Source organism: Mercenaria mercenaria, chromosome 12 (genome assembly GCF_021730395.1).
Source record: "Mercenaria mercenaria strain notata chromosome 12, MADL_Memer_1, whole genome shotgun sequence".
NCBI lineage: Eukaryota > Metazoa > Mollusca > Bivalvia > Venerida > Veneridae > Mercenaria > Mercenaria mercenaria.
Genome location: NC_069372.1, coordinates 22050022 through 22065940, shown reverse-complemented (window position 1 = coordinate 22065940; position 15919 = coordinate 22050022). Strand labels below are relative to the sequence as shown.

The 15919-nt window shown below is 34.6% G+C and overlaps 1 protein-coding gene across 2 annotated transcripts in view; it reads left to right on the top strand.

Annotated features, from left to right (window-relative positions):
• The window catches only part of LOC123534537 (palmitoyltransferase ZDHHC8-like), a 36806-nt gene that overhangs the window by 6240 nt on the left and 14647 nt on the right, over positions 1-15919 (top strand). For both annotated transcript variants that reach the window (XM_045316826.2, XM_045316825.2), the window contains exons 4-7: positions 4163-4335; positions 7191-7293; positions 8268-8359; positions 8877-9009. In XM_045316826.2, coding sequence (XP_045172761.1) covers positions 4163-4335; positions 7191-7293; positions 8268-8359; positions 8877-9009 — 501 coding nt within the window. The remainder of the gene's footprint in view (positions 1-4162; positions 4336-7190; positions 7294-8267; positions 8360-8876; positions 9010-15919) is intronic.

The window sequence follows — 15919 nt, the reverse complement described above, 5'->3', positions numbered from 1 at the left end:
CATAACTTTGGCTTACATTTTAGCAAAGTCATGCACTGTTTCATGCGCTGATTTCGAAAAAAAAATACAACAAATTTTGTGATGACACCTGCCTGTTCGTCTGTCTGTCATATTCCCTATCAACCCCAAATCAGTTTTAGCGACTTAGTATTCCATCACCACCACGTACAAAACCTCCTAAAACCCCACCCAAGGCACATTACATTCCGCTTGTGACATGCACGCCCCCCAAAAATTCTTTGAATTTTACTTTCTCCACTGAGCTAGAACTTCAGACCTGTGTATATTGCCCCGCTTTGCAGACCTTTTGTTTAACTTAGAAATTTTTTCTAAAGTTTTTGTATTTAAGCTTTAGTCTGCTACCAGCAATTGATTCTGCCTTTGCGACCAGTGCAGACGAAGATCAGCCTCAGTGCAGGCTGATCATGGTCTGCATTGTTCGCTATTCGTTAAATATTCAGTGAACACCCCTTCGAATAATAAGTGGTACTGCCCAAATTGAATGATGGACCGGTTCATTTTAGAAATTTAGCAGGCTAAGGGTTAAGCTAGTAATAGAAGGACAGGCTTCAAATAGTCTAGCGTGCTGCCATCAGACAACTCTTGTTTAGCAGGTGATATATGATTATTGAAGTTTCTGGTTGATACCAGGTGTAAAAATCATTACAGGCTTCTGTGATGCTTGCATTGCAAGGTGTGAAGATCATAAGGCTTCATTTGAGATCAAATTTCATGTTGTTCTTGCATAAAAGCACGTGAATACAGGTTTAAATATAGAAATATAAAACAGATCAATAATTCTTAATTAAACATGTTGTTAAGTGTGAACATCATGGTAAAGCAGCAAAATAAACCAGAAGACAGCATGACTCTTTTATTTTTCCAGTGTATTTCTGTTTGAAACAATAATTGATATAAATACAGTTGTCAAGCTGTGTAAAGAGTTGTTAGGCTATTCTTAGGTCACTGTTGTGTACAGTAGTAGGAATATATGTGAAAGGGAAGGAAATAAAGATAAACCAACATGTATTTTAGTGTTAAGCATTTCCACAGCCATATCCCAGGGGTGGGATTTTCCACTGGTATTTACTGGGAATTGCCGTCCTGGAAAATACTAAAATTGCAAAAAGTAGGAAATTCTGGGAAATAGTGGGAAATAAAATGACTCCAAATTCAAAAGAAAATGCTGTTTATTGTGACAAAAACATCAATTATATGAGTGATAATTGATATTTAAATGAACACCTACATGAGAAACATACTGTACAAGTACTTAGCACATATATATATATATATACTCACGTATGGGAAAGTCAACTGTTCTGAATATAGTTATATATCCCGTAATGCAAATTATCTCTGTATATATTCAATGTATCCACGAGATCCAGTTTACTTTCAGAGAGAGAAAATAAAGCTTCTCTGGTCCCAATCAGTTAAAAAGACTAAAATGTCACTACTGATTTACGAGACATGAAAACAGAGATTTGAGTATATATATGCAAATGTTGAACCAGTACGAATGTGTAGTACAATTCGGGCTCGTATATAAAGCAGCATCGAAACTAATCTTATTGTGTTAGTTGACTTGCTGTGGCATATACGAGTTCGTTTGTATTGCTAGGCGCTTTGCCGTAATTGGTCTGGTATATTGTGGTGGTGATTTAGTTCGTATAAATTCTCTCTACTATATATATATATATATATATATAACATAGTTCACTGTTGAGAAATGGACTTTTAGTTTTAGTTACATAGGTCAACCATCATCAGACTCAGTGATATCTGAAAACATTCATGCATGCATGTTCACTATCAAATGATGAAATTATGTTCTAAACGACAACTCTAAATATGATGGAGTAAACTGAATACATGATACAAGTGATGTGCAGTCATCATCCAGAAAAACTGTTGTAAGGATGTTTTACAGTGAGTTCTTTAACTAAAACTGAAAATATTTTCAAAGTGGATCAAGTGAAAACATAAGTAATCTGATCAAAGATATATATAGAATAAACAAAGATGACCTTAAAAGACTTCATATTTTTATGTAAGCATACATTATTGGTTTATTTGCCAACAAAAATTAGGAATTTTCATATGTCTTGCAGAAGTAAGTCAGATGATCAATATTTATAAATGGACCAAGACTTAGATAGACGTGAGTGCTATGTAGCTTCACTGAATACAGTTATCTGGCCTGGTGGATTTTAGGAAGACAAATTTCACTTTAATATAGCATCTAACTGTTTAGTTTGCTATCTAGAGTATGTTTATTTGCCATTTGATTCATCATTACTAGGCCCTGCTGCCCAGTTGCTATATGTTTAATTCCTTGGTCAATCTTAACCTTTAGCCTGCTGCCAGCAAGTGATTATGCCTTTGCGACCAGTGCAGACCAAGATCAGCCTGCACGTCCATGCAGGCTGATCATGGTCTGCACTTTTCACTATTCACTCAGTACATTTTCAATGAATACCTCTTCAAATAATAAATGGTACTGCCCAAATTGAATGATAGACCAGTCCATTTTAGAAATTTAGCAGGGTAAACGTTAAATATTTCAGTCCAAATATTTTATTAGCATGATGGCAAGGAAGTAGTAGATATTTTGTTTTGCTAGTTTGAAAGATTTATATTGCATCTGGATAACTAAGCTTTCTATTGATCTCTGGATATAAAGACAACAAAAACATTGCTCTGAAAAAGAAATGTAATAGAAAATGCAAATATTTAATATCTAAAAGCAAACTTTGTGCACTATTTGTCCTTGATTTATAATTATTTCAATTAAGTGGGGGCCTCCGTGGCTGGTGGGTTAGGCTGCTGACTTAGAATCACTTGCCCCTCACCAATGTTGGTTCAAGCCTTGCTCGATAGCCTAGTGGTAGAGTGTCCGCTTCGAGTGCGGGAGGTCGTGGGTTCGATCCCTGGCCGCGTCATACCAAAGACGTAAAAAATGGTACAAGTAGCTTCCTCACTTGGCACTCAGCATTAAGAGGATAGTACTAGGACTGGTCAGCCCGGTGTCAGTATAATGTGATTGGGTGGGGTATCATGTCATGTGTCTACGGCGTGATATACCAGTGAGGCAGCACTATAAAGTTGGGCATTGTGCTCACTGCTACAAGTAGACACCATCGTTCATATGACTGAAAATTTTTTGAGAAAGACATTAAACCCGAACACACACACACTCGAGTCTCGCTTGGGACGTTGAATTCTTCATGTGAGGAAGCTATCCGGCTGGCTTACGGAAGTTTGGTTGTTCTACCCAGGTGCCCGCTTGTGATGAAATTATTTAAAGCATGCATTCTGCTGACAGAAATCAGAGGTCTAATGGGGGGGAGGTGCGTGCTGCAATGGCCCGATACTGATGGTTGCTAACTGAATCATTTGACACTCATGTTTTCAGGTTCACGCCTTGCTTTGGTTGTCATGTTAGAAATACAATCTTCCTTTGGGTGTTTGCCTGTAGTCAAATCATATAAGTCAATAGATGATTCCAGTTGTTTTTGAGTCGTATAATCACAAGGTCAAGCTCAAAGCATACAAAATTACATATCTGCTTGCCTCTGAAAGGTTTTCTTTGGGGGCATATTTGTTTTTTACAAACATAATAACTAACAAGGATAAGTTATTACTGGTACAGAATCCATGAACACTGGTTACATTAACTGACCATCATTACATAATCTAAATAGTGGTGAAAAGTAGAAAAATAACATTAAATGATACCAAACACACAAGTAGGTCTAGTTCATTTATTAGGGGCCTCCATGGCCGAATGGTTAAGGTCGCTGACTTCAAATCACTCGGGGCGTCAAATTCTTCATCTGAGGAAGCCAACCAGCTGGCTTACGGAAGGTCGGTGGTTCTACCCAGGTGCCTACTCGTGATGAAATAATGCACGGAGGGGCACCTGGGGTCTTCCTCCACCATCAAAAGCTGGAAAGTCGCCATATGACCTATAATTGTGTCGGTGGGACGTTAAACCCACCAAAAAAAAATTTTATTCAGATTTTGTTTCAAGGTTATGATGTACAGTTCGGAATGTTTCTTTTAGAAATATTCATACATTATTCAACAGTATTTGATATGGAATGGTTTATTTCATGCTTAAATGAAAATTTTAACAATGATTGTTTTTGTTTTCCAGACATTTGATCATCACTGTCCATGGGTGAACAATTGTATAGGACGAAGAAACTACAGATTTTTTTTCCTTTTCCTGTTGTCACTAAGCATCTTAATGGTTTCCTTGTTTACCTTAAGTCTTCTACATGTGCTAAATCATAAAGACAATATGGCTTCTATAGGAAATATTGTTTGGTAAGTGTTTAATTATCTCTTGCTTTTTAGCTCACCGAAGCATAACATCCTCATGGTTGCTCAATGTCCGTCTTCAGGAAGTATTTTGTTTTTTCAAATGACATCTCAGAAACCATTTGGTGAAATTTAGAAGATATACCTGGAAACTACTTGGATGGTTTTCTTCCAACTTTGTTCATGAACAAATGGTTCTGCTTGGTTTAATACACATAGGGGCCTCTAGAGCTAAAAATAGAGGCAATCCTAAACCACTCCTCTGATTTTGAAGTGATTTTATAGAAATGTTCCTTGAGTGACCTTCGGCCTGTATTGGTCGTTGAATTATTATGATTTGTCAAAAAGCTTGGCTGCCAGAGGGCATGGTCACCTTTTCATATATAGAAAATATAGTTGAAATTTTAAAAATAATCTCTTCAGAAACTGCTGGCCCAAATTTAAAAAAAAACATCACACAAATTATTTGTCTGTGGCTCTGCACTAAGATTGTTCTGATTATTTTGATTTGTCAGAAAACTTTACCAATACAGTGCATGGTCCCTTCTTCCTATATGTATGTATATGGTGGAAACTTTTTGAAAATGTTCTTGTTAGAAATTGCTGGCCCCATTGTAAATAATTTCACACAAGTGATCCTTGGGTGACTATCAAGATTGTTTAAATTATTCTGATTCGTCAAAACAAAATGGCTGCCTCAGCTAAAAATTGAAAAATCTTCAAACAATATCTAATTCCTGGACAGATTTTAAAATTATTTTACAGAAATGTACATTCTGTGACCCTGTGCTAAAATTGCTAGAAGCCAGTTGATTTTTCAAAGACAAACAAACATGACCCACAGGTGAAGGTCCAAGTTTCCATTAATTAAATGGTTACATGGAAACCTTTGAAAAATCTCCTGAATCTGTAGGCCAGTTTATTTGGAAGAAATGTTTCTAGTTATACCTGTTTGAACTGTGACAATCAGGTGAGCGGTATAGGGTGAACCATGGCTTTCTTGTTTTAATTAACATTATAATAAAGAATAAAAGAGGTAATTTAGTTTGCTATATGTCTGGAAGTAAAAGAAGCGTTCTCAAGTCAGCTTTCATTGAAATAAATTTCCGACATAGAATTAGTCGATTTCAGAATTTCTTTTTAGAAGAAAAAAGGTTTTTATTTATTTTGTTTTCCGTTCTGCAAGTGTTGAATGGATTCTGTAGAATTCATTCCCGGAATTTCAATCTGTAGAAATGGCATAATGTCACAGAATGATTTTCCTTGTGGGAAATCAAAAAGTAACATTAAATCCTTCATGCCTCTGTAACTTTATCATCTTAATACTGCTCAGTGTTATATTTGTAGTCTAAAATAACATCAATGAGATGCAGTTGTTTGTTTTGTTGGAGGCCATTAAAAATTCATCATAGTCGATAAGGGTACACTTAAGATTGGATTGAAATGTTGCAGTCAGTAATTTTTTGTTTTCATTATACATTAATGAAAACCTTACTTTGTTGACTGTGTTGCTTAGAAACAGCTACTGAAATTCATACTTAAGAAAGGTAAGTTAAAAATGTATCGTAGATTTATGCTATAGATTCTATGGTGAAATGTTTGTATTGCATCTAGGACGTTGTAAAGTCTTCCTACACTTTGCTTGGTTTTGATTGAATATCCCTTAAGAACGTGATGTAACTGTAAAATATTCCTAAAAATGTTCCAAAGTAGAGATGAAAAACTGACTGCAGCAAACCTTGTGAACCAGTGAAATGGCTTTGTTTGTTTGTTTTGGGTTTAACGCCATTTTTCAACAGTATTTCAGTCATGTAACGGCGGGCAGTTAACCTAACCAGTGTTCCTGGATTCTGTACCATGTACAAACCTGTTCTCCACAAGTAACTGCCAACTTCCCCACATGAATCAGAGGTGGAGGACTAATGATTTCAGACACAATGTCGTTTATCAAATAGTCACGGAGAACATATGCCCAGCCCGAGGATCGAACTCACGACCCCGCGATCGGTAGATCGACGCTCTACCTACTGAGCTAAGCGGGCAGGTTGAAATGACTTTGTTATTGTTATCTTTGCCGTTGGTGGAGTTATTCACGAGTAGGCTTGCAGTGTTCAGAAGTTCAAATTAAGGGATCATGTGTTTCACAGGTCAAATCCTTCATCTCAACAGTAGTAAAATATTGACATAGTTTTAGCATGACTATTTGATTTTGATTTGATTTTCAATTGGTAATTATATACATGTAGCTTTTGTCATTACCTTTCCACCAGTTTCACAAACATTTGAATGGAAGAAAGTTTCTCAAAAGCTACTTGGACAAAGGCTTTCAAAGTTCACACAATGTCTTGGACATCATGAGATGACCTCACAGGACAAGTTACATAAGTCTAATAGCATTTTTTGTCCGAATTATGCCCCTTTTTAAAATTATAAATTTTGTGCAAGTTTTCCTTTTAAGAATGTTTCACAGAAACTATTTTACCAAATGTTTTCAAATTGTACACAAGTCTTCTGCATCATGGGATGATCTCAGGTGGCAGGTTTCATAACTCTTGATTACAGTTTGGCGGAATTATGCCCCTTCTTCACTTGGAAATTTTTGTAACAGTTTTGCTTGTAAGCAGGTTTCTTCAGAATTGTGCTGAATGCTTTCATACTCTTCATATATCTTTGGCATCATGAAGTAATAATTCTGAGCCAAGTTTCACTTGACAGACTGAGTGTTTACAAAATTATGCCCCTTTTTTCAACTCAAAAAGTTTGGTAAAGCCAGTTTTGTGTATAAGTATTATAGGGAAGAGTTTCAAATAGTCGAACACACTGTCATTTGATATCTTTGTAATTTCTCTTTTCTATTTCAGTATAGTTGTAATGTGTGTAATAGGACTTTTAATTATTCCTGTCGGAGGTCTAACAGGGTTCCATATAGTTCTTGTTTCCAGAGGACGTACTACAAATGAACAGGTATGATATTGGTACATAAAGTTTGTATTTACTGACGTAAAATTCCTTGTGTTTGCTTTCAAGATTACCAATATATTAAGTACAGATACCATCTTGCATGATGAAAATTTATATTGTTGGGTTGTCATGAATTTGTATGTTGTTTTGCCATGCATCACTGTCTTGCCCCTCATCGATGTTGGTTCGAGTCTCACTCAGTGCGGTGAATTCTTCATGTGAGGAAGCCATCCAGCTGGCTTACGGAAGGTCGGTGGTTCTACCCAGGTGCTCGCTCGTGATGAAATAATGCACGGAGGGGCACCTGGGGTCTTCCTCCACCATCAAAGAGGAAAGTCGCCATATGACCTATAATTGTGTCAGTGCGACGTTAAACCTAACAAAATAAATTGTCTTAAAGGCAGATCTCTCTCCAAACAGAGAATGTCCGGCTGCCAGTTCATGCAGGGAAGTTAACGCTGATAGAGATTTGACCATAAATTTGTAACTGAATATATCATTTTGAAAAGAACTCATATTCAAGATAACTAATACTTAATGAAATGACTGTAACTGTTTTATTGTAACATTTGGACCTATATGTGACTGATTGGTAGTAAATTACCTAATGGTGCTTTACTGGTGACTGATTGGTAGTAAAATGGTGCTTTACTGGTGACTGATTGGTAGTTAATTACCTAATGGAGCTTTACTGGTGACTGATTGGTAGTAAATTACCTAACAGCATTTTACTGGTAGAGGCAGACTAGTCCTGTGGGTCATGCTGTTACAGCCAGTGCTTCAGTTACATGAAGAGATCAAAGAATTGAAGAGGAAATGGTTTTAAGTTCTAATTTTGCGCTGTTTATCAACATTGTATTCCTTTTAAAAAAATTTTCGAAACACAAACAAGAAAACCCCCTCCAGCTCCTGGAGTTGCTCTTATTTTTTTTCTTGCTGCAAAACCATTATTTATAACATGGTACTTGTTATTTCAGGTCACTGGAAAATTTAAAGGCGGACATAACCCATTTACTAAAGGTTGTTCTAAAAACTGTTCTTATGTTTTATTTGGACCCACATGGCCAAAGTAAGTAGTTTGCATTAATTTGATTAATAATTCAGAATTTGGAAAAGCTTACAAGATTCTGTGTTAGACCATACATTTAAACCTTTAAATACATCATTTCTTATGTTGTGATTAAAGTACTGGTATGTAGTCCCACCATAGGTTATTTTTCCATGAACGTTTTGTATTGAATACATAGTTTTGTATTTGTAGGTACAATTAGTAGGTATATAATACAAGTTGTGAGGGGCGCAGTGGTTAATGTTGCAGACTTCAAATCACTTGCCCTTCACTGATGCGGGTTTGAGCCCTGCTCGGGGCTTTGAATTCTTCATGAGAGGAAGCCATCCAGCTGGCTTGCAGAAGGTCTGTTGTTCTACCCAGGTGTCCGCCCTTGATGAAATAATGCACGGAGAGGCACCTATGGTCTTACTCCATCATCAAAAGCTGGAAAGTGACCAATATTTGTGTCAGTGTGATGTTAAACCCAACTAAAACTAAATCAAAATACAAGTTGATACAATTTTCTGTGTTTCAGATTAAAGTCTTATGTACGTAAGACGAGAACGATACAGATAGATTCTGCCAAGGTCACTTATATAGCAGCCGATAAAGAGGTGAAAGTATATGCTGACACCAGTAGTAACGGCGTAAAAAGAAATATGAAAAATGTAAGACTGAAGCCTGTTTCATTGTAGTTTATATTTTTTCTCCCTTCTTGATTGAATGTTGTGTTATAGTATACTGCTCAAGTTTTGCTTGAAGTTTGTGAAGACCTTACTTGATAGTTGTTTTATAAAAACAATATGTAAGTCAGGGCTTTGTCAAGGTATTGATTGAAAGTGTATGTTCGAATTTGTATAGTGATTGCATTTGTTAAGTAAATTATTTCCTCATAATGCTTTAAAAGGTACAATACCAAGGTTTTGAATGGATGAATGAATTTTATTTGTAAAATGAAATGTATTTACATTTAGGTGTATATAGGTATTTATTACAGAATAAATGATTGCTTGTTTGAATATCCTGGTTTAAATATGTATAGTGTTAAAGGACATTCCAGAAATCAAGATGGGTAACAGAGAAGTACGGCTAAACTGAGGTTTAAATTTTTACCATTTTCTAAAATTTTCTAAAAGGGTCAAAAACATGTTTATTTCCTGTCGAGTATTAGTCATGCGCTGTCACTAGATCGGGTGGTAGCTTTAAGAATTAAGCTTTGGATTAGTACCTGTTCAATTATTTAGATTTGAGAAATTAACGTTAAAACTGTTTAATAATATAGACGTTTGAGCAGCGGCCAGTACATAAAATGTATTAGCGTCTGATGGCCCATTCAGGCTTCCGTAGAATCAACATTAATAATCAACGGTATATAGAATATTCTGGCTATATTTAAATGAGTAGGTTCCTAGGTTTGTCATCTCTTTTATAAAGAAATGGATTAGTCAAGTCAGTGCTTCCCAGTTCATTTACATAACACGTAAAACACTCCTGCATCAGTTTTATTTCTACTGATTTTGTTGCTTTGTTTGTTTTTTGTTAATTGCGGTATTAATTGATGCAAATTATTCCTCTTTCCAGAACCTGTCAGACAAATTAGTGAAATTATTGCTCGCTTAGTTGTTTTTTTGCTGGGATAAAAAGGAGTTGGGGAAACTCACAAAAAAAAAACTACCAACAAGACAGAAAAAAATACAAATAAGTTGAATTTATACTTCTTAAAAGCAGTATATCATAGGAGGAAAATCGGAAATTTGTAGATTTGCGTTGTAAATAAAAATTGGTATGCTTGATACTAAATAAAATAGTGGAGATAGACAATGGTGAGGATAAAGTCTCGATTAAGGAACGCGAAAAATATGAGCCGTGCCATGGGAAAACCAACATAGTGGGTTTGCGACCAGCATGGTTCGCTAATGGTTTCTCTAATAATAATAGTCTTTGAAAGCGAACAGCATGGATCCTGACCAAACTGCGCGGATGCGCAGTCTGGTCTGGATCCATGCTGGTCGCAAACCCACTATGTTGGTTCTCCCATGGCACGGCTCAAATATCCTATAATTCTGAAGTTGCTTACAACATTAATAAAAATACTGGTACTTGTGAATATAAGAAAGTTGATCTTGTGGAGATAAATTTTTAAATAGCATACAACTTTAATCAACACTACTATTATGATAAAGTTGATTGTGATAAATACTGTTGATTTTTTGTTTTTTTTTAACTGAAAGTGCCTTTATATAAATCTGGAATTCCTACAGTCTAGAGGGAAAATTTTAGTAATGGAGTTGATCAATGGTATAGAGAGTAGAATACTTGATAAAGCCTGTTAGATCTGATATGAAATTCGGTTTATTGTAACATTTATAGTTACAGAACGCTTGATTTATTTACGAAAATGCTGTCTAATGGTTGTAGCATGTTTTGTTTAGTTTCAGAGATGGTATTTGTAGACGTTTTTGTTGCCGAAATGTCCCTCCCATATATCTCCTATGTATGATGCTTTTGCTTTATGTGTGAAACCTTTAGTTGGACAATCCTCAGTTAACTTCACAACACATTTTCATTTTTTATAAACACAGCTTTTTGCAGATTTTTAAAGACCTCCTATGTAAAAGATAGCACAGTTTTTAAAGGTCCATTGTATTTTACTGACTGGAAAATGCCTCGAAATCTTTTGTACGGGTGTATAAAATAATGAAAGAAAAGGCCTGTACAAATGACAGTTGCAGGTTACATGAGCATTGTCCTACTAAAGGGATTATTTGTGTTTTTGTCTAGTTGAACATTTTAGTTAATTCAGTAGAGAACATACATTGTTTTTTATCTATTGAAGTATAAATTTATTGAAGTGTAACATAATATTGAAATTTTTACTGCTATAATATACAGTTAGTAATAAAAAATGAGTCTGGTTGAAGTAAGCATAGTCTTCAGGACATAGAAATTTTAACCCTTACCATGCTGGACACAATTGATTCTGCCTTTGCGACCAGTGTAGATCATGATCAGCCTGCACATCTGTGCAGTCTGATCATGATCTGCACTGTTTGCCATTCAGTCAGTATCTTTTTGGTAAACACCCCTTTTGACAGTTAATGCTACTGTCCAGATTGAAAGATGGACAAGTTCATTATAGATATTTAGCGGGGTAACGGTTATGGAATTCTATTTGTTTATGTATGGTTTCTACTGATGAATTTATTGTTAGATTTACATCTTATTTAAGTAGAAGTTCTAAGCAGAATGACATTATGAATCCATGAAAATATTACAGAGTTTTAATTTAATATAGCAGATTTTAAAATACATTTTTGAATTATTACTCAGTGTTGTGCGATCTTATCCAAGTAGTTTTCTGGCAGTGGGAACATAGTGTTTTAGTATGCACACACTCGTTCATTAGTTTTTGTTTCATTTGAATTACTTTAGATTTCTGTACTAATCAGAGAAATGGTGTTAACTAAGTTTAATGGATATTCAGTGCCTGTGTGAATACTTGGATTGTAAGATTATTATTGTTAAAACAAGTTGAATGACGAAAGCCATAGACAAAGACGTTATTGTTAAATGCAGTAGAAAGGAAAGTTAGTGGAATGTAGGACAAATTTTAAGATTTTTCAGGTTAAAAATTTGTGAAATTATTAAGATATAATTTGAAATTTCAAAATTTATCTGTGTGTGTTTTGTCAGTCTGCTTTCAAACTTCCTCAGATAGCAGAATTTGTGGTTGTTTTGTTAAGAAACAGATCTTAAAAAAGTGTTTTTCTATGTACAATGTAATATTTTTTATCAATACACAAAAGAAATGCGACAACAAGATATAGTTTGAAGTAAACAAAATAACCATAAACTCTGCTATCTGACTTTAGAACATATTTGTGTAAGCATGTTCTAGATACAGTTTGCATGCAAATAAAAGTTGGTTAGTTCTGCTGTTACAACTGTTTAATGTCGTTACTTGGCAATATAATACAATTCATCAACAATCCCTCAGTGCAAGTTTTTTTGCCTTGTCACTTGTGTTACATAATTTAACATGCTGAAACATACTTTTTCTTTCTTCAAAAATCAATAAATCAATATCATTAAACAAGTCAATGGTTATTTTAAAAGTTAAAGGTAACTTTGTGATATGTATGCCTTTCCATTGGTAGTCAGGCACGTAGCTAGGCATATGCACTGACACACATGCGTTATGTTTTATTTTTAGAAATGAAAAAATCAGTACTAATACTACATGTATCTTTTTGTGAATAAAATGTTATGTAGAATGAGCCATTGATTGAGTGGCAATACTGAAAAAAAATGCATAAAACATCTCCGGCTTCAAAAAAATTCCTGGGGGACCATGCACCATGGACCCCCTTGTGATGGTGCATATTCTTCATTTCAATTCAGCTACGCCTCTGCCAGTTGCTTGGGTGTTGTTTTTTTATCACTTTTAGCATACAAATGGTACCAAAATAAATTTGAGTTAACTACGTATGATTGATTAGGCTTGACTTCTCTAAAAAGTGAATGAATGAAATTACAAAATTAGTGTATTTATCTGTAATTGTTACAAATCTTTCCTCTTTTTAAAAAAACATTTCGATGGCTTAGCGCAATACTGGTCCAAGTGACATTTTTTCACAAAATCACTTTTTTTCATATTTTTATAAACTAAGGTCAAATACACAGTCTGTGAAAAAATTAGGGTAATTTACCCTTTTTTACCCACTTTTACCCTCCAGAAACATACAGGTCTATCTCAGAATGTTGGTTTTTATCACTGCAATAAAAGTCTAACTTGAGTTGGACTTATATTGCATTGAACATTTTGTTTTATGACAAGTTTAATTTGAGTTGGTCTTATATTGCACAGATAAAATTGTTTGATTTTACCAATATGCTTTAGTTAAACCTATCAATGAACAAAAATGTTGTGATTTCTTTCAAATTAAGTACTGCATAGGTAAGTAATGTAATAAGAGCAAGAAGTGCTTGATCATTTTGATCAAGAATTACAGCCAAATTTTTAATACTTGGAGCAGGCAAATGGTCTGGCAAGTCCACCTAAAATTTCTTTTTAACTCTCTTATAAAATTGTACAGAAGCTGAAGTTAGTCCACTGCCAAGTTATCGATTCCCTGACGCCTGAAAGTGGCCAAGACAAATATGATACGAGAAAAAGAGCCTATACGTTTACTTGTGTAATTATATTTTTACCCTACCAAAGTTGGAAATTCAAACTCACACTGTTTTCCCTTGTTATACTTTTGTTATTCTAATTAAACATTAAAAGCAACATTTTTTTGGTGCTATAGCAAAACTTGAGTTTGTAGTAAATACCTGGGTATCATTTACTTTTTAACCTATATATTTTCAGTAAATGGATTTAAAATATTTTTGTTCCATTGTTGAAACAAATAATGATGCTAAGAATATTTTTCCTGGCATGGACATTTGACTGTCTCAATTTAATCAAAACTATTTTGATTGGTTGCATTATTTGCTATCAAAGTATCTTCTAATAGATTTGATTTATTACATCAGATTAAGATTGTGATGCATAAACATTTAGCTACACAAAGATTTATGCAAAACATAATGAAACATGAGGCATAGCATTATCAAGCACTATTGCTATGACTAAATTTAAGTGTCATTTTTAGCTAATCTGATTTTTGATTGTCATCACTTGACGATTTGTGTTGATGTTGGTTAAAATTTTCGTTTAGGTCCACCTTTTCTCAAAAACCATAAGAGCTACAGTTTTAAAACTTTGCTTACTTGTTTGTCATGTAGGCCAAAACTATAACCCTGATAAGCATTTTGTCAAAATTGTGGTCCTTTTTGTAAGAAAATTTGGTTAAAATGTTTGTTTAGGTCCACCTTGTCTCAAAATCTGTAAATGCTTTAATCTTGGCACACATATTTATCATCTTTAGATGGCTATGTAGGTCAAGAACCATAAGTTTGATATGCATTTTGTCAGAATTACCAGTTACAAGTTACAATCTACCAATTTTCCTAAATAATTTCTGCTAAGACTCTTTTTTTTTTTTTTTCAAAAATAGGTAGTATGCTCACTTAAGTGACATTAATTAAACAATTTCTTGCATTATGCCGAATTTTCTTAGAAATTAGTACTTTTTTACAAAATTTCAAAACAGCATGTTTTCACAATTCATTTTTACCATATTTTGCATGTTTTAACAACTCATTCTTAGCAAGAAAATGTGCAGGAGGCCAAGTAATTTGGTCAGCAAAAACCCTGGGTCTGAGTAAAAGTCCTTCTGCACATTTATCCGACCCTGTAGCATATGGTATCAAACATACCACTTTGACTTGGTTACAAAACCAAGTGTTGTGGTTGGGACAAATTACATGGACACGTATAAGGCACAAGGAAAAAACGTATTTTCAAAAAAATCCAAAGTCAGGCACTCTGTGCACATGCTGGAAGGACACATTTTTTTTAATTCGATATCCAGTTTATCGCATGTTACCACAGAGGGATCGATCCAGATTTTCGTCCCTTCGCAGCGAAAATCGGTTGGATCGATTCCCTAATAAATACATAATGACTGAAATTGAGGCTGAATTTCAATATAGCTGAGAAAAATGTAATGTAAATCTGGAAGAAAATTTGTAAACAGCCTGGTTGTTCAGTCTATAGAGCATAGGAACAGTATTCCAAGGCCACAAGTTTAAGCTTCAGTCTGGTTGCATATTTTTCTCACATAATTAACATCTTTCCATAGCTTCACCACAGAAATGATGATAGCTCCATTTCCCTAATGAATAAGTAGTTATGAATATTTTTTTTTGATTTGCAAATTTAGTTTTATATATTAAGTTTAATTACTGTTGTTGAATTCCACATTTAAGGGTTGAAAATGCACTACCGGTAATTGTAGGATATGTTATTAGGTTGTGTTTTCATACAAATTGGAAGATTCTGTTGCTTTCTCTGAAATACAGTAATAGTACTTGGATCCTTGTCTGTATGTTTAATGTGCAACACCCATTTCCCCTATTTTAATTTTACTGAAGTACCTATTTTCCCTATTCCAGCTGTACTGAGGTGCCAAATTTCCCTATTCCAGCAGTGCATTTTTACCCTATTTTGGTTGTACCGAGATGCCTAAATTCCCTATTCCAGTTGTACTGAGGTGCATTTTACCCAATTCCAGTTGTACTGAGGTGCATTTTAACCTATTCCAGTTGTACTGAGGTGCATTTTAACCCTATATCAGTTGTACCTAGGTGCCTATTTCCCTGTTTTAGTTGTACTGATGTTTCCAGTTCTACTAAGGTGCCTATTTTGTCTATTTCATTTGTACTGAGTCAGAGGTGCCGTTTTCCCTATTGCAGTTGTACTGAGGTGATCTGCTAACCTGCTCTCTGTTTTTTTCTGGATTAATACAATTACTTTTTTATGGCTTTAATATCTGAAGGTATATCACAAATTTGCCACTAGAAACATAGCTGCAATAGGAATGGCCAGTTGAAAACCGATTAGTTTTGCCTAAAATGTTTTGGATGGGCAAGACAAAATAATTTTTATCTTCATCTCCTCTCTCAAAAACA